The sequence below is a fragment of the Triticum urartu genome, chromosome 6A (genome assembly GCF_056163025.1).
Source record: "Triticum urartu cultivar PI428250 chromosome 6A, HENAU_Tu73, whole genome shotgun sequence".
In the NCBI taxonomy this organism is placed as follows: Eukaryota; Viridiplantae; Streptophyta; class Magnoliopsida; order Poales; family Poaceae; genus Triticum; species Triticum urartu.
In genome coordinates this window covers 527,802,578-527,822,874 of record NC_141878.1, presented here as the reverse complement: position 1 = coordinate 527,822,874, position 20,297 = coordinate 527,802,578, and the positions used below count along the sequence as shown (strand labels likewise).

Here is a 20,297-nt window from a genome sequence, read left to right as displayed (position 1 = left end):
AAGGTACACATCAATAACATGTATATCACATATACCTTTGTTCACCTTGCCATCCTTCTTATCCGCCAAATACTTGGGGCAGTTCCGCTTCCAGTGACCGGTCCCTTTGTAGTAGAAGCACTCAGTCTCAGGTTTAGGTCCAGACTTGGGCTTCTTCACTTGAGTAGCAACTTGCTTGCCGTTCTTCTTGAAGTTCCCCTTCTTCCCTTTACCCTTTTTCTTGAAACTGGTGGTCTTGTTGACCATCAACACTTGATGCTCCTTCTTGATTTCTACCTCCGCAGTCTTTAACATTACGAAGAGCTCAGGAATTGTCTTATCCATCCCTTACATATTATAGTTCATCACGAAGCTCTTGTAGCTTGGTGGCAATGATTGAAGAATTCTGTCAATGACACTATCATCCGGAAGATTAACTCCCAGTTGAATCAAGTGATTGTTATACCCAGACATTTTGAGTATATGCTCACTGACAGAACTATTCTCTTCCATCTTGCAGCTGTAGAACTTATTGGAGACTTCATATCTCTCAATCCGGGCATTTGCTTGCAATATTAACTTCAACTTCTGGAACATCTCATATGCTCCATGACGTTCAAAACGTCGTTGAAGTCCTGATTCTAAGCCGTAAAGCATGGCACACTGAACTATCGAGTAGTCATCAGCTTTGCTCTGCCAGACGTTCATAACATCTGGCCTTGCTCCTGCAGCGGGTTTGGCACCTAGCGGTGCTTCCAGGACGTAATTCTTCTGTGCAGCAATGAGGATAATCCTCAAGTTACGGACATTAAAATTCAACGGAACAACAGCACGGGCCATCTATCTACAACAACATAGACATGCGAAATACTATCAGGTACTAAGTTCATGATAAATTGAAGTTCAATTAGTCATATTACTTAAGAACTCCCACTTAGACAGACATCCCTCTAATCATCTAAGTGATCACGTGATCCGTATCAACTAAACCATGTCCGATCATCACGTGAGATGGAGTAGTTTTCAATGGTGAACATCACTATGTTGATCATATCTACTATATGATTCACGCTCGACCTTTGGGTCTCAGTGTTTCGAGGCCATATCTGCATATGCTAGGCTCGTCAACTTTAACCCGAGTATTCTGCGTGTGCAAAACTGGCTTGCACCCGTTGTATGTGAACGTAGAGCTTATCACACCCGATCATCACGTGGTGTCTCGGCACGATGAACTTTCGCAACGGTGCATACTCCGAGAGAACACTTATACCTTGAAATTTAGTGAGCGGTCATCTTATAATGCTACCGTTGATCTAAGCAAAATAAGATGCATAAAAGATAAACATCACATGCAATCAAAATAAGTGATATGATATGGTCATCATCATCTTGTGCCTTTGATCTCCATCTCCAAAGCACCGCCATGATCACCATCGTCACCGGCTTGACACCTTGATCTCCATCGAAGCATCATTGTTGTCACGCCAACTATTGCATCCACGACTATCACTACCGCTTAGTGATAAAGTAAAGCAATTACATGGCGATTGCATTTCATACAATAAAGCGACAACCATATGGCTCCTGCCAGTTGCCGATAGCTGTGTTACAAAACACGATCATCTCATACAATAAAATTTAGCATCATATCTTGACCATATCGCATCACAACATGCCCTGCAAAAACAAGTTATACGTCCTCTACTTTGTTGTTGCAAGTTTTACATGGCTGCTACGGGCTGAGCAAGAACCGTTCTTACCTACGCATCAAAAACCACAAGCAGTATAGTGATTTTTGATCTTCAGAAAGAAACATGTTCATTGAATCCGATTCAACTAAAGCTGGAGAAACAGACACCCACTAGCCACCTTTGTGTGAAGCACGTCAGTAGAACCAGTCTCACGTAAGCGTATGCGTAATGTCGGTCTTGGCCGCTTCATCCAACAATGCCATTGAATCAAGAATCAACTAGTGACGGCAAGCAATATGTATATACCCACGCCCACAACTCCTTTGTGTTCTACTCGTGCATATAACATCTACGCATAAACCTGGCTCGGATGCCATTGTTGGGGAACGTAGTAATTTCAAAAAAAAACTACGCACACGCAAGATCATGGTGATGCATAGCAACAAGAGGGGAGAGTGTCGTCCACGTACCCTCATAGACCGTAAGCGGAAGCGTTATGAGAACGCGGTTGATGTAGTCGTACGTCTTCACGATCCGACCAATCCAATTATCGAACGTACGGCACCTCCGAGTTCAGCACATGTTCAGCTCGATGACCATTTCGAGACTCCTCGTCATGTCCGTGATCATATCCGGGACTCCGAATTACCTTCGGTACATCAAAACACATAAACTCATATTACCGATCGTCACCGAACTTTAAGTGTGCGGACCCTACAGGTTCAAGAACTATGTAGACATGACCGAGACATGTCTCCGGTCAATAACCAATAGTGGAACCTGGATGCTCATATTGGCTCCTAGATATTCTACGAAGATCTTTATCGGTCAAACCGCATAACGGTATACGTTGTTCCCTTTGTCATCGGTATGTTACTTACCCGAGATTCGATCGTCGGTATCTCAATACCTAGTTCAATCTCGTTACCGGCAAGTCTCTTTACTCGTTCCGTAATGCTACATCCCGTAACTAGCTCATTAGCTACATTGCTTGCGAGGCTTATTGTGATGTGCATTACCGAGAGGGCCCAGAGATACCTCTCCGACAATCGGAGTGACAAATCCTAATCTCGATCTATGCCAACTCAACAAGTACCATCGGAGACACCTGTAGAGCACCTTTATAATCACCCAGTTACGTTGTGACGTTTGGTAGCACACAAAGTTTTCCTCCGGTACTCGGGAGTTGCATAATCTCATAGTCATAGGAACATGTATAAGTCATGAAGAAAGCAATAGAAACAAACTAAATGATCATCGTGCTAAGCTAACGGATGGGTCAAGTCAATCACATCATTCTCTAATGATGTGATCCCGTTAATCGAATGACAACTCATGTCTATGGTTAGGAAACATAACCATCATTGATTCAACAAGCTAGTCAAGTAGAGGCAAACTAGTGACACTCTATTTGTCTATGTATTCACACATGTACTAAGTTTCCGGTTGATACAATTCTAGCATGAATAATAAACATATATCATGATATAAGGAAATATAAATAACAACTTTATTATTGCCTCTAGGGCATATTTCCTTCAGTTTGGACACCAGAAAGTTTTTGGATAAGTTCGGGCATTTTCCGGAGTACCGGGGGGTTATCGGAACCCCCCGGGGGGTTAATGGGCCTTCATGGGCTTTAGTGGAGGGGCGCCCCCCAAGCCCTATCTGAATTGGGGAGGGGGTCGGGCCCCCTTTCCTTCTCCCTCTCTTCCCTTTCCTTCCCCTCCTAGTTGGACTAGGAAAGGGGGGAACCTACTCCTAGTAGGAATAGGATTCGCCCCCTTGGGGCGCACCCCATGAGGCCGGCCGGGCCCCCTTTCCTTCTCCCTCTCTTCCCTTTCCTTCCCCTCCTAGTTGGACTAGGAAAGGGGGGAACCTACTCCTAGTAGGAATAGGATTCGCCCCCTTGGGGCACACCCCATGAGGCCGGCCGGGCCCCCTTTCCTTCTCCCTCTCTTCCCTTTCCTTCCCCTCCTAGTTGGACTAGGAAAGGGGGGAACCTACTCCTAGTAGGAATAGGATTCGCCCCCTTGGGGCGCACCCCATGAGGCCGGCCGGCCCCCTCCTCCACTCCTTTATATACGGGGGAGAGGGGCACCCCATAGACACACAAGTTGATCTCTTAGCCGTGTGTCGTGCCCCCCTCCATAGTTTTCCACCTTGTTCATATTGGCGTAGTGCTTAGGCGAAGCCCTGCGTCGGTAACTTCATCATCACTGTCAACATGCCGTCGTGCTGATGAAACTCTCCCTCGGCCTCAGCTGGATCTAGAGTTTGAGGGACGTCACCGAGCTGAACGTGTGCAGATCGCGGAGGTGCCGTGCGTTCGATACTTGATCGGTTGGATCGTGAAGATGTTCAACTACATCAACCGTGTTACTTCATGCTTCCGTTTTCGGTCTACGAGGGTATGTGGACACACTCTCCCCGCTCATTGCTATGCTTCTCCTAGATAGATCTTGCATGATCGTAGGCAATTTTTTGAAATACTATGTTCCTCAATAGGTGGGCGAGGTAGCGAGAGGGACGGTGCAGGAGAGCCTGCAGCGGCGCTAACGAGCTCGGCAATGCGGTCTAGCCAATCGTCGTAGAGGTCGTCGACCGGGCGGTAACGCAGGAGCTCACGTGCCATGAGCAGCGCGGCCTGCGCTTCCATGGGCGCGCGACGAGCGTGGGATGATGAGCCGGCCGGAGTCAGCGACGGGGTGGCGGTGCGTCCGTCCCGCCGCACGGAGGGGTGCAGCGATGAAGCCTGTTGCACGTTTCTGACCGGGCCGGTGGCAGCGTTGGTAGAGGGTGATGGAGAACGGCGCAGAGGTCTGCCAACGGGCGCCGTCTGAGCGACGCGAGCGGCAAGGGCGGCCTGGTGCTCAGCATGGGCTCGGCGAGCGTCAACCATGGATGCGGCGGAGTAGTGGTGCGTCGATCGACAGAAGAAAGGCTTCAGCGCACCCCTACCCGGCGCGCCAAATGTCGGATTCTGGGTTCCGTCAAACCCTTGAGGTTCGAACACTGGGGTGCGCATGAAGATCTCTCTCTCTCTCTCTCCCTAGCTCGCTCGCACAATGATCTCTAGGCCTAACTCCACAAACCCAAAGAACAAGAGACACGGGGGTTTATACTGGTTCGGGCCACCGTTGTGGTGTAATACTCTACTCCAGTGTGGTGTGGTGGATTGCCTCGCAGGCTGAGGATGAACTAGTACAGGGTAAGAACAGCCTCCTGAGGAGAGGTGTTCTTGAGCTCGGTGAGCTGGTGTGTGTAAGGGACATCCGAATGATTCATCCCCGATCTGTTGCCTCCTATGATGGTAGCTAGTCCTATTTATAGATGCCTTGGTCCTCTTCCCAAATGTTAGGCGGGAAGGGATCCCAGAACGGCCAAGTTTGAAGGGAGACAACTCATACAGGATATCCTGACAAAAGGTGGTCTTCGCCTGCCAAAGGCTCTGGTGGTGATGCAGCTATGGGCTCTGCGATGACCTCCGTCCTGCCGTCCTGCTGGTCTTGGTCTCGTTGCACCGATATGGAAACCTTTTCCTGATGCCTCGGGACTCCTCGCCTACGCTTGCCCCTTTAGCACCAAAGAGGAAACGGGTACTCTGCGCTCGCTGGCGCCCGCCTGGCCTTGGTCGTCACGGCTCATGTCACGTGAACCTCGCGAGGTGCCCCTTGCATAGATATCTCCGCTCCTCGGGAGTCATCCTAGTGAGGCCGCCCCGGAGGAGGTCTTGGTGTCGTCCGCCTCGTGAGGCTTGGCCCCTCGCGAGGGTCTTGAGTGATTGCTACTGAAGATGGGTCGTACCAAGCCGTTGGTGGAGCCACGCTCTGGGCCGCAGGTAGGCAAGTCTGGGTACCCCCATTTACAGGACGCCAACATATTCCCAGGCCTATTATTCACAGGCTTAATAAGCCTGGGAATAGTTTGGGCTCAAACTTAAGTTTTAGTTTGGTTTTCCTAGTGGGTTGTTTGGATTGGTTTAAATGGTCTGGAGCCGTAATGTAATCCGGTCTGGTTTGGATTTTAACAATTATTGGATTGGATTGGATTGGTTTGGACACAGACCAAGCAGTCTCAAAATCGTTTCTATCTTGTACTCTAAATCAGCTATCAGAGTCTACGAATTGCATGCAGACCAGCGTCTCTAAAAAATACGTAAGAGACCAGCGCATACAAACCAGCGTCGTCGTTGCTACTGGAGTTCCGGCCGCCGCGTTTCCCTCCCTCGGCCTCATGGTCTAGCGGCAGTGCACCCCCGCCCCACCCTCTCCTTCTCTTTGACCCACTTGGCAGAGGCGGCGACATTAAGCCATGTCCTTCTCTTTGACCCGTGCCTCGGTCCATTAGCTTCATGCTAACAACGCAACAGCTTGTCAATGGTTTCAAACTACGGATTTAATCCAAAAGCGTGGAACGGTTTGGATTGGTTTGGATGGGAAAGACACTTGGCTTGGTTCAGTCTAGGATCTGTACTTCAATATTTGGATTGGATTGGATTGGTTGTTGGAAGGAAAGTCGAGTGGTTTGGGCTGGTTTTAATTTGGATTTGAAACGATTCACGGGCTTAATAAGCCTGGGAATAGTTTGGGCTCAAACTTAAGTTTTAGTTTGGTTTTCCTAGTGGGTTGTTTTGGATTGGTTTAAATGGTCTGGAGCCGTAATGTAATCTGGTATGGTTTGGATTTTAACAGTTATTGGACTGGATTGGATTGGTTTGGACACAGACCAAGCAGTCTCAAAATCGTTTCGATCTTGTACTCTAAATCAGCTATCAGAGTCTACGAACTGCATACAGACCAGCGTCTCTAAAAAAAGACGTATGAGACCAGCGCATACAGACCAGCGTCGTCGTTGCTACCGGAGTTCCGGCCGCCGCATTTCCCTCCCTCGGCCTCATGGTCTAGCGGCAGCACATCCCCGCCCCCCACCCTCTCCTTCTCTTTGACCCACTTAGCAGAGGCGGCGACATTAAGCCATGTCCTTCTCTTTGACCCGTGCCTCTGTCCATTAGCTTCATGCTAACAACGCAGCAGCTTGTCAACGGTTTCAAACTACGGGTTTAATCCAAAAACGTGGAACAATTTAGATTGGTTTGGATGGGAAAGACACTTGGCTTGGTTCAGTCTAGATTCTGTACTTCAATATTTGGATTGGATTGGATTGGTTGTTGGAAGGAAAGTCAGAGTGGTTTGGGCTGGTTTTAATTTGGATTTGAAACTATTCACAAGCTTAATTGCAGACACTTATCTAACACGAAGTCTGTCAACGTGGCATTGTGCACGTCATTGTTGCGCGTCCAGTCAATGGTTTTGGTCAACTACTAGACCAGGGTACCCACACCATGACGTGCAACAAGTTTATGATACATTCTTGATGTAAAGAAATGATATGATGCGTGCCATAGAAATGCTACAAGGCAAGTTTACTCCACGAATTTGCTTGTTCTTTGGTTTCTGTAGCCACGTTATAAAATCCCCTTAGTGATGATTAGCAATGTCTTAGTGAAAATAACGCATGTCAGCCAAAAGGTCAACCATTAATTCTGTTGCTATTGGTGAGATACCAGACAAGGGCAGAACATGTGGAAAAAGAACTGCAAAACATGTTTGCTAAAAAAAATGGCAAAATATGTCGATGTTCATCACATAAGCCATGCCACAAAAGGTGATTACAGATAGTCATCAAGCACTTGCATGTTAGCATATACATTCTGGGAAATTCCGATCAATTTGAAATGGCATCAAATACATGATACATAATGCAGTGGCAGCGTAATAAAACATCAGAGATTACTTCACAAGCGGTGAAGTCAGAATGTATATGTCGATCTCATCCAACGTCGGGCGGTCGCGCAGCGTCAAGCTGTGTTCATTTGCCAGATGCAAGAGACAAATGAAATAGAGGTGTGGCGAGATTTCAGTCGTTGAAACATCTCTGTTACTGCATGGAAGATCATGCAGTACCTTTGTCAGGCACAGAGACGGTTCTATGTCATCTCTTTCCTGCAGGACCAATTACAATCAGGCTTAAGTAAATCATAAGACGGGAAGGGGAAATGGTTCTTACCAACAAAGTAAGGAAATCATAATACTAGTGAAGAATGTAAATATAATGTGTGCACATGGTGATGTTAATTGTTTACATGTAAACTTATTCTATTCCCCTGACAAAAATGTACATGTACTCAAACCTGTAAAGTAACAATGTTCTTTTAAGTCCATTTAAATGCATGAGTGCACTATGCCACTACCGGAGTAGGTATGTAGATGCATATGAATATAGGTTCATAACTCCAGTTGCCCGTGCTGCTAATGAATATAAAGTCAAGTAGGAGGGTTGATTTTAAGTACTATACTATTATTAAAACCCTTGTTTTTTGTTTAAAGGTATCAATAAAACATGGGCAACGTATTAGGTATGTAGGTGCATATGAATGTAAGTACTACATAACTCCAGTTGCCTGTGTTGCAAATGATCCTTTTTTCAAATATTCCACGTTTGGTCACAACACAAATTCTTATGTTTTCTTAAATCAAACTAAGAATATATGGCACCCAAAAAATTGTCAAACCACAACAAATTTTGTTTTCTACGTCTAAAGGTATTTCTTTTCAGTCCCTCAAAGGTTGGACACACCCAACCCATAGCAATTTGCAACATTCCAGCGATGAGCAGTAAGCTATTGCTTATTGCAGACAAATAGAATATCCTTACAAATATATAATATGTATTACTATCAAATACGAAAACTCAGACCCAAAATGTCACCTTAGTCTAAGCAACTTGATTACTAGAAACTGTTTTGGACCAAGAAAGCCAGTAAATGGCAATAGCATGGTTGTTACTTGGTATATATTAGATTACAGTGGCCCCGTATGTAATATATCAAAATAATCCATCAAGATATGTAGCATTGCAATGAATAGGAAAAGTCATAATCATGACAAGCACTTCATCAAAAAAATTGAACAAATTATTGTGCTAAACAAGTAATTTTAAGAGGGGATGCCACAGCTAATCTACATAAAAAATGACAGTTAGACCTATATTTGATGATCATACTTAGTAGTAACCAAAGCACGTGTATTACCAGATCAGCAGTCTTAGCAGATGTATGAATGTGATTCCAGAGCACTTCCTTTAAGGCATGAACATCGACTTGTTTCGATACCTTGTCATATTGTACATCAATCTTATTGACCTATGATTCAATCACAAAGAAAACAGGCATCAGCTCAGAACTGACCAACAGCCCAAAAGTAAATTGGTTATACCACAAAGAGTCATCAGCCTGGAACAATAAAAAATTATGTATATAACTGTTCGGGCTTAGCACTCTGCCCAAAGGCCAACAACTGTAGATTGGAGGAGCCCTCGGTAGTCGAGTATCGACTAACCCGATGTTGCACAGACATTATGTGGCATCATCAGTGTCAGAAACAGTAGTTTATAACAGGGTATAATGTGCAGAAGAGGGTCGATAGATATTGGCTGGCTTGAAAGCAAGATCAGATAATTGTAGGAAAAAATAAACCAGTGGTGATAGAAAAGACTTGGCATGGGAGGAGTCAGTAAAGAGGGATCTGAAGGACTGGAGTATCAGCAGAGAACTAGCCATGGACAGGAGTGTGTGGAAGCATGCTATCCATGTGCCAGAACCATGAGTTGGTTGCGAGATCTTATGGATTTCACCTCTAGCCTACCCCGACTTGTTTGGGACTAAAGGCTTTGTTGTTGTTGGTGGTGGTGGTGGTGGTGATAGGGAAAACTCTTTATGAGGAAAAGGTCAAAAGGACAATTATATTTCCTTGCATTCTACTAAATTACAAAGCATGCCCATGGACAGACTGAACTAGCCACTTAAGACTCAAACTTTATCCTGACAATCCATTTTAACCCAAATTCTTATGATAACATACTACCCAAACCAAAATACTAGCAATAGCATTGCAAAGGTACATGCCAGTACAATTAGGGCGGCTAAGAGTCAATCCTAGCTCGAGCCGAGTGCTAAGTTGTCGCTGTATCAGACATTTGATATTTCTTTTATTGTTTGATTTGTTTTGGGCTGTAATTGTTATACTGATGAACTCAGTGCGGTGTTTGTATGGTTGGGTGCCGGCTGTTTGGGGCTTTATATAAGCCTTTCGTGTAAAAACATCTAAGATTGTGCTTAGATCCTTTGAGAGACTTGAGAGCACTGAGGATTTTAGGTGCAATCAGCGCTTCAGCGCACCACACCTTTAGTTCAACATTCAAAAAGTTAAGGAAAACATCTATTTTTTTCCTACATGCATCTTCCATGAAATGAAAAAGCAGATCCAGATTCAATCCTCATACTGCGAAACAATAAAGAAAAGAATTGACTATGCATGGTACTCTCTCCTTATGATTATCTATGGCGCGTAAGCTTTTGGCAGAAAAATTAGCATACGGATGGTCGTTGCTGATCCTCAAATAATTCATAGTACTCCCTCCTGTAACAAACATGGTTGTCCGATCCATGAAAATAGCAAACAGGGTGGCTCTAGAGGAGAAATTGCGCGGGAAGAGCTAGGCGAGGTGGGCTCTGTCTAACCGCAACATAGAGTTCCAAATCTGGCTTTACTGTACGGGAGAGAATACCGTGTGTTGGGAGCCAGAAGGTAGAGTTCCAAATCTGCCTTGCATTTTCAGATTTTTTAGAGAAGTTTATCTGCCTAAGATTTGGGGAAGGGGGGAGTACTAGATAGCACCAGAACATTGTTTCATTTCAGATTTGGAAATATTCACTGCTGAATTTGTCCCTTTTGATCTTTGATGTGTGGGTAAAATTTTGACATGAAATTGTATGGCATGTTTACATGCATGTCGTCTGAATGTTGTCAAGTCATTTCAGAGGTTTGCATACCATTATATGGTAAACTATAGAACTTGGTGCACAAGTCCACATAAGCGCCATAGTGCATACAACCCACTGCCTGACTTGGATCCTCAAACAATTCAAGTGAAATATGGAAATGGTATCTTGGAGCCATGGAGCAAATTTCCAACTGCTTATTTCAATATTGTTTGCTATACATGTCTTGACCTTGGATCAGTATATTACTGTAAACTTGTAACATAATATGGCAAAGACAATCATGAGCATTAAATACAGCCGGTGATAGTAATTTCTCGGTGGAGATTAAACCACTGTTTGACATTTAAGCCTACAATATTGTTCATTTGATGATTTTTCTGGCCACTGACATTCAGATGGACATAGAAAGATAAACATACAGGAGAACGTCCAAATATAAGTACATAGAGATGAATGTCTTGAAAGCAGAAGGGGCAGAGGATGCACCTGTCTTGGTTTGGCAATAAGATTTACTGGCTCTTCCACATCACTAGCCGCATCCCCTTCATCAACATGATCATTGCCCAGGTTATCATCATCCCAAGGTCTGGATGGCATAAAGTCATCGCTGTTGTCCCTTGAATCATCTATAAGGAGGTCAAAGGCACCGTGGACCATTGTACCAGATAAATGATGTCAGAAAAAATAACAAAATCACATCAACAGAAATATAGGCAAATAGTACTCATGAAGGCATAACCTAGTATGAGCTGCAGGTTTTGTTTCACATTGCGGAGGATTCTGATAAATGGGATCATCTAGCCAGATTTTATCAAAATTATCATTTTCTTGACAATTTTTTTTACTTTTGAGGCTATTTTTCTGCAGCAGATTATAAAATAATTTCCTGGAAACAGGCTCTTCCAGAAATGCAGGGAAAGGCTGCATACAAAAGACAAAGTGGTCGGACCCTTCCCCGGACCCTGCGCAAGCGGGAGATACGTGCACCAGGATCTACCATTTTTTTAGATTACAAAAATCAACTGTAAGCTGAGACATACTGCTAACAGAATGCTACCTAACATCAATGTTCATAACAGATTAAATCTTTCCCGGATTGTGTAAATAGAGCAATAAAGTCTTCAATCAAAACCAGCAAGTCCAGAAAGAAGTACAATAATGCAATGTGAATATATGATACACGAGGAACAACAATTTTAACTTGTAAAGACACATATAGTATAAATAGAAAGAAAAAAAAGTAAACCTATTGTTTTCAAACTTCAATTTTTTGCAGGTCCAGAAAGAAGTACAGTAAAGTCTTAAGCAGGAAGAGAAAATCTTCAATTCAAATACAGAATGCGAGAATGTAACAAAACTTACCAAGTGGTTTTCTTCTTCTTCGAGCCAGACACTGCAAAAAAAAGACGCACAGTTATTACAGCCGATCCTAGGCCCATATCAAGAATAACTTTCATGAAAGTAAGCATTACCAAAATATCTGGAAGAAGAAATAATTTAACAAGGCTTTCAGGTTGGTAATGACAATCCTCTGGAAGTTTATTGTTGCAGCTACCCTTATTTGTAGGCAGCAACAATGATTTTGGGTTCTTGGGAGGTGCAAAAACATTTGCCTTCTCATGTTCCAATGCTTTGGTGAAATCAATATCAGGCTCGTCTTTGCCTTTCTTCTTCTTTGCCTTTTTTGCTACTTCCAAATCACCAGAAGAAGTTTGGGCAGGCTCCAGATCTAGACAATGGTAAACTCAGTATTAAATAAGCTAGTTTGAAATGGAACCAAAATAGGACTAGCCAGGGTTTACCTCTAACTTTTCGATATTTCCAATGCTCGGGTCCAGCCCAAGCATTTGTTTTGGAAGAGAATCCCGCACCAAGTGACAACAAATCTGCAATTTTCTCGAGCCTTTCATCTACATCAGGACCGTCTGGACCCTGGAAACTGTACTCATAGTCATCGGTTTCCTGTATACCAATACACAGTCAAGACAACAAATTTGTAGAATCAGGTTTGGAACTTTGAACTTGTAACAAACTATAACTGTTCTTTTGTACTACCTTGGATGTGGGTATTGTTCTAATAGAAGAGAAATAGCAATACTCAGTTGTAGGCAGCAGATTATAACAACAAAAGAAATGCTTGAGGTACAAGATACAAAATGTAAATCAATAGTTCTACCGTATGACTAATTGACTTTTCCTCATATGCCTTCATATACTCCCACGTTTCAAAAGATATCGTTTGGGAGTTGGACACAAGAGTTAAGAGTGTGAGTGAGATGTCCATGTTACCCTTCAGTTATTTTCATGCCCTTATCTTTTTTATCACCAAGGAATTAAATTGCCTCTTTTTCCTCCTAAAAGCAAGGCACAGAAGCACAAGAAATCAAGAAGGGTTAATTAACTCTTTTCTTGATGGCATTGATGAAGCAATAAACTGGAACACGGTCACTAAAGCTGCGTTGGAAGTTTAGAAAGACCAGTATTTTGAGGAAAGTTCGAGAGGCTAAGAGGATTTCTATTGTGGAATGGAGGGAGTGCATGGATAAGTACATAATGCACAAATAAACAACAGATAGTTCCCTAACCAGGTAGTAACTATTTTTCTGAAGGACCATGTCTCAATTTTGTCTAGTTTACAAGTACCTCTTCATAATTTGTTGAGTTGAAATTCATTGGGTTGCAGTTTTCATCATATGCACTGTCCTGATCATCACAACCACCAAAATCCCAAGTTCCACAATCAGGTGGCATGCTGTCATCATTACTGTCAACCACCTGATCTTCCATCACCAGCATTTGCCCAGGAGATGCATCATGTGAGGGCCTTTTATTTTCTTCATCAAACTGAGCCACGATATCCCTCAAGGTAGGAGAGATGTCATTGGGTAGAGGCATGTGAACTATCATTTGCTCAATTTGTTCTGTCAAAGAGTAGTAGCAACTCACTGAAATCCAATTGGAAGCAACATGTAAAGAGCATACACAGCAGAGCGACAAACTGATATTACCTTTAGCAAATGAAAGATCAATCACCTCAGCCTTCTCAGGATCAGATAAGATGCATTTGTCTGGCGCTTCAAACGAATCAAAAAGCACACGACAACTGCCATATACTCCAAGATTATACAATAAGAGCCCCTTTGCTCCACCTTCATCAAACTGAGCAGTAGTCTGATGGTATAGAGGATCCACCGTGAAGGCAGCTATAATTGCAAATAAAATGACCTTGTAGTTTCAGCCCCATTATAGAATTAATAAATTCCACAGAAGCACAATGAGAAAAGGCTTGAAACATACCATCAAACTTCTTAACATTAAGAGCCTCAAACGAGGACTCCAGCGTCGAAGCAGGTGAAATCTGCATAGCCGAAACAGCATTGTCAAGATAAAGAACAAGTGAAGTGCAGGTAGTGAAAAGTCGTGTTAAAGAAATGTACCCTCCTATCAACATCTTTTTTGTTGACGCCTTCTTCTTGTGCAGGCTCTGCATCACCACCTTCTCCCAAATCTTGTTACAATTTCCAAATCAAAACACTGTAAGAAGTTGTGTAGCTTATATTTTTCTATGGTTATTAAACTTGCAACTATGAACACATAGCTAAGTTTATGACAATAGTAAACAGATAGGGAATTCACAACAATAGTCATATAACAATATAAACAAAAAAGATGTACCAAACCAAACCTACGTCATTCTCAGAAGGTTGATGCCTCATGCAAAGTGCACACTCATGTAAACCAGCATAACATGGTATGTAGCACTGAGTGGTTTCCCAAAGAAATGGTAATATTACACTGTGATTATTACCTTAACAAAAAGGTGCTAAGGTCGTCCTGATATGGTGATATTTTTAAATTAAAAACCTAAAAGATGTTCTTATTTTCCTTTGCATCAGCTTAGAAACTGATCTTATCAGTAAACCACAAACGGACGTCATGTATGACAGCTTACTTCAGAGTTTAGCTTGCAGAGTTGGTTTCCAGCATTATAAGAGTATTTGCAATTTATACCAAGCCGCTTAAACAAGACAAATAAATTCAAATTGGTGCACAATTAGAAGATACTAACAACGCAAGTGGATACATACCAGCCTCTTCCCCCCTTCCTGCGCGGTTGATCCCACCGAGCACCTTGTACGCCTCAGAGTGCACCGAATCCACACGCAGAGAATAGATCTTGACGCCAGCCTCTAGCGTGCAGCTAGCCTGGTCGCAAAACCATAATTTGTTTCCTCAATCTTATTATTTCATAAGAAAAAGAAACACAAAGCTGTTTCCAGATTGAAAAATAAGAAAGGAAACGGAAGATCATATCACGCGCACTTTCTGGAAGTTGGTCTCGTCGTCCTCCTCCTCCCCGGCAAGGATGATCTCGCTGAGGTGGTCGATGAGCCCCAGCTCCCACGTATTCTTCTGGTTGATTTTCTGCCAGATTTCCACAGACAGAGAAGAAAAAAAAACAATCTTGGTGAGATCCAGGAGCGATGTATGGTTCTGACGGTGGGTGAGGCACGTACGTTCTCCGAGGCGAGCTTGATGCAGTTGTGGAATAGGTCCATGACCTCGTCCCGGTTGAGGAGGTCGGGATGCGGGGTCTTGGGCGCGAGAGATGCGGCGAGGGAGCGTCGACGGACGGAGGCCGCGCGGGCCATGGCGCGAGCGCGGGCGCGCTCGAGCTGGTCGTCGTTGGAGCCGAGCGGGAACGCAGGCGGCGGCGACTGCAGCAGCAGCCTCGAGCCGGCCGCCATCCCACGGGCGGGAGGCGGAGTCGGCGCCCGCGGGGGGGCGGCAGCGGAGGCGTCCTCGGCGGGCGGCATCTCGTGGGGAAGGAAGGACGGCGGCGAGGGAAAGGGGATCGGGTTCGGGGGATCTGCGGGGGTTACTTTTCTACACTCCGCTTGGGGTGTTTTGGAGGAGTCTGGTGTCGTTCGGGCTCCGTCCCGGGGGTGGTGTTCAAATTTTCGGGAGCCGCTAGAAGCGGCAATCGGCGACTCGCGAATCCAACGGGCTGTTTTTTTTTTCTCTCTCTCTCTTCGTTCCAATGGGCTGCTTATTTTTTTAGCATGGAAAATTAGGCGAAAATTTTCAACCCGATAAGACCGTTAAAATTCATGGTTTTTCTTTTTATTAAACATAAAATTCATGGTATTCTGAGATCACCGGATGCTGCAATCCATTTCTTTGTCGGGTGCTACAACCCATCTGACCTTACAAACAACATATTTTCAGCTCAAATACATAATGAGTACTCCCTTTCAACCCAAAAAAATGTCGCGAGAGTCATTTTTACAAATAACATGTTTTCCTCGGATATATTTCAGGAAGAATTCGACCTAGGCAAGTAGATGGATGAAGATGTGGACTCCTCAAGCTACTAAGGAACAATGTTGGCAAAGCTCCAAGACTCTACATTTTTTGTTGAGTGATCAAAAATCGTAATGAGTTCATAGGAAAGTCAATACTATTAAAAGGGGATGAGGTTTTGATCATGAGTCATTTGCTCAAGTGCTTAGGGATATTGCTCTAAAAAAACGCTCAGCCAGACCCTCACATTCCTATTTGTCTAGAATCCTAAAGTCAATCTCGATCCCACAGATACACATATTCCCGGACCCATCGAGATACACTTGAGAAAGCCACTGCCTGAACCCTAACGACTCGGTCTCACCGAGATGACATTCGGTCCCACTAAAGTGTGCATGCCAACCTTCTGTAACCAACCAACTTCATCTCAGAATTTCGGAGTGCAGTCGATCGATGTCACCGAAGCATGGAAAGTGCTTAGTTCATCACTCATCAGTCTCTCCGAGTGGTTTCGTTCGGTCTCACCGAAAAGCCTAAAGTTCGAATCTTTTGCCCTGGTCGGTCTCACCGAGTGGTTTCACTCAGTCTCACCGAGTGGTTTCACTCGGTCCCACCGAGTTGTGCATAAATGTGTGTGACGGTTTTTTTGGTGATGGCTATATATAGCCCACCCACACCACCTACTCTCAGAGAGAGCAACCAGGACGAAACTACCACTTCCCATATCCATTTTCTGAGAGAGAACCACCTACACTTGTGTTGAAATCAAGGGGATTTCACTCCAACCATTGATCCTTGATTTCTAGCCCCCTCAAGTTGCTTTACACTTTGATCCTTCTCCTACTACCATGCCAAATCTGCGAGAGAGTGATTGAGTGCTGAGGAGAATATCTTTTGAAGAACAAGAGCAAGGAGTTCCTCATCAACAAAAACATATATTGCCTTTTGAAGAGTGGTGTCTCCTACATTGGTTAGGTGTCACTTGGGAGCCTAAAAATATTGTGGAGTTGAACCAAGGAGTTTGTAAGGGCACATTATCCTTATGGAAGTTGAACCAAGGAGTGGTAACCGACACGTGGGATCCACCGTAACGGATCACTATTAAGCTATCGAGTGCGGGTTTGGATTTTGGATCCGACAATCCATTAACAGCCGAAACCAATGGCGATTTTTCATGTGTCAAATTCTCATTCACCAAGGGAACCACGTGTCGGCTCGGCGTTGCGAGAGATGTCCTGCATACAAAGGACGGGAGGCGCCAATGAAACATCGACACGTGGAACGGCCCAGCAGTGGCCCATTTAGGTTAAAAGGCCAGGCCAATAACGACCTTCTTGCACATGGCCCATTTACAACCATACCCCATAAGAAGGGTATCGATTCGGCCCATCACCAGCCCGTTGTCCATTCGACATCATTGCGGCCCATCGCCACTTCCCTCCCGTTAATAGTTCGCTCTGTATATGCGACCAATTATGGCCCAGTGTGTTCTCAGCTTGTTAATGACCCATCCTAGAATTGGGTTGTTTTCTGTCATGTCTATTTTTCGGCCTTTTAGCGGCCCGTTAAAGAGTTGGGCCTTTTCCTAGCCTGTTGATGTAGGATGGAACCCTAATTGAAGATCTTTTCACACTTGGAGGGGGTGAGGAAGCAAATCAAAGAGGAACATAAGAAGAACTCTCATATAGACAAGATCCGATCACACATATGCTAAATCATACACATAGAGGGATACAAAGGTCCAAATCAAACACAAGAAGGTAACAAGGTGACGGTGACCTGGACTAGGGGGTCCGAGCCCAGCCGAACTAATGTATGGGCCGGACTATTGGCCCATTAAGGAAGGAAGACTGTAGAGTGTAATGATAACCCACAAGTATAGGGGATCGCAACAGTTTTCGAGGGTAGAGTATTCAACCCAAATTTATTGATTCGACACAAGGGGAGCCAAAAAATATTCTCAAGTATTAGCAGCTGAGTTGTCAATTCAATCACACCTGGAAACTTAATATCTGCAGCAAAGTATTTAGTAGCAAAGTAATATGATAGTAGTGGTAACGATAGCAAAAGGTAATGATAACAAAAGTAATGTTTTTGGTATTTTGTAGTGATTGTAACAATAGCAACGGAAAAGTAAATAAGCGAAGAACAATATATGGAAAGCTCGTAGGCAATGGATCGGTGATAGAGAATTATGTCGGATGTGGTTCATCATGTAACAGTCATAACCTAGGGTGACACGGAACTAGCTCCAATTCATCAATGTAATGTAGGCATGTATTTCGAATATAGTCATACGTGCTTATGGAAAAGAATTTGCATAACATCTTTTGTCCTACCCTCCCATGGCAGCGGGGTCCTAGCGGAAACTAAGGGATATTAAGTCCTCCTTTTAATAGAGTACCGGACTAAAGCATTAACACATAGTGAATATATGAACTCCTCAAACTACGGTCAGCACCAGGAGTGGTCCCGATTATTGTCACTTCAGGGTTGCCGGATCATAACACATAGTAGGTGACTATAGACTTGCAAGATAGGATCAAGAACTCTCATATATTGATGAAAACATAATAGGTTCAGATCTGAAAGCATGGCACTCGGGCCCTAGTGACAAGCATTAAGCATAGCAAAGTCATAGCAACATCAATCTCAGAACATAGTGGATACTAGCTAGGGATCAAACACTAACAAAACTAACTCGATTACATGATAAATCTCATCCAACCCATCACCGTCCAGCAAGCCTACGATGGAATTACTCACGCACGGCGGTGAGCATCATGAAATTGGTGGTGGAGGATGGTTGATGATGACGATGGCGACGGATTCCCCTCTCCGGAGCCCCGAACAGACTCCAGATCAGCCCTCCCGAGAGGTTTTAGGGCTTGGCGGCGGCTCCGTACCGTAAAACGCGATGAATCCTTCTCTCTGATTTTTTCCCCGAAAGTGAATATATAGAGTTGGAGTTAAGGTCGGAGGAGCTCTAGGGGGCCCACGAGGTAGGGGGTGCGCCCCCACCCTCGTGGCTAGGGTGTGGGCCCCCTAGTCTTGATCTTTTGCCAATATTTTTTATTATTTCCAAAAATACGCTCCGTGGAGTTTCAGGTCATTCCGAGAACTTTTGTTTCTGCACATAAATAACACCATGGCAATTCTGCTGAAAATAGCGTCCGGGTTAGTTCCATTCAAATCATGCAAGTTAGAGTCCAAAACAAGGGCAAAAGTGTTTGGAAAAGTAGATACAACGGAGACGTATCAACTCCCCCAAGCTTAAACCTTTGTTTGTCCTCAAGCAATTCAGTTGACAAACTGAAAGTGATAAAGAAAAACTTTTACAAACTCTGTTTGCTCTTGTTGTTGTAAATATGTAAAGCCAGCATTCAAGTTTTCAGCAAAGATTATGAACTAACCATATTCACAATAACTCTCAGGTCTCATGTTTACTCGTATCAATGGCATAATCAATTAGCGAGCAATAATAATAAATCTCGGATGACAACACTTTCTCAAAACAATCATAATATGATATAACAAGATGGTATCTCGCTAGCCCTTTCTGAGACCGCAAAACATAAATGCAGAGCACCTTTAAAGATCAAGGACTGACTAGACATTGTAATTCATGGTAAAAGAGATCCAGTCAAGTCATACTCAATGTAAACTAACAGTAATGAATGCAAATGACAATGGTGCTCTCCAACTGATGCTTTTTAATAAGAAGATGATGACTCAACATGAAAGTAAATAGATAGGCCCTTCGCAGAGGGAAGCAGGGATTTGTAGAGGTGCCAGAGCTCGATTTTAAAATAGAGATGAATAATATTTTGAGCGGTATACTTTCATTGTCAACATAACAACCAAGAGATGGCGATATCTTCCATACTACACACATTATAGGCGGTTCCCAAACAAAATGGTAAAGTTTATACTCCCCCTCCACCAACAAGCATCAATCCATGGCTTGCTCGAAACAACGAGTGCCTCCAACTAACAAGAGTCTCAGGGGGAGTTTTGTTTGCAATTATTTTGATTTGATTTGCATAAAGCATGGGACTGGGCATCCTGATGACCAGCCATTTTCTCGTGAGTGAGGAGCGAAGTCCACTCCTCTTGAGAATAACCCGCCTAACATGGAAGATACGGACAACCCTAGTTGATACATGAGCTATTCAAGCATACGAAATAGGACATTTATTTGAAGGTTTAGAGTTTGGCACATACAAATTTACTTGGAACGGCAGGTAGATACCGTATATAGGTAGGTATGGTGGACTCATATGGAATAACTTTGGTGTTTATGGAGTTGGATGCACAAGCAGTATTCCCGCTTAGTACAGGTGAAGGCTAGAAAAAAGACTGGGAAGCGACCAGCTAGAGAGCGACAATAGTCATCACTACAAAAAAATACACTTCCGTGATGATACGTGTTTGTCACAGTAGGTCGCTTTTTTTGTCATGCATGTACATCCATGACA

General features: G+C 43.9%; 1 protein-coding gene across 1 annotated transcript; it reads right to left on the bottom strand.

Annotated features, from left to right (window-relative positions):
* Positions 1–7,190: 7,190 nt before the first annotated feature.
* Positions 7,191–15,435, bottom strand: LOC125514652 (condensin complex subunit 2). Its single transcript, XM_048679989.2, has 13 exons — positions 15,033–15,435; positions 14,839–14,940; positions 14,604–14,721; positions 13,953–14,023; positions 13,813–13,873; positions 13,524–13,718; positions 13,159–13,436; positions 12,318–12,477; positions 11,988–12,244; positions 11,878–11,908; positions 11,002–11,141; positions 8,764–8,874; positions 7,191–7,675 (listed from the first exon to the last, which is right to left on the bottom strand). Exons 1-13 carry the CDS (start codon positions 15,330–15,332, stop codon positions 7,463–7,465), a joined length of 2,037 nt encoding a protein of 678 aa, XP_048535946.2. The 5' UTR covers positions 15,333–15,435; the 3' UTR covers positions 7,191–7,462.
* Between the last annotated feature and the right edge of the window lie 4,862 nt (positions 15,436–20,297).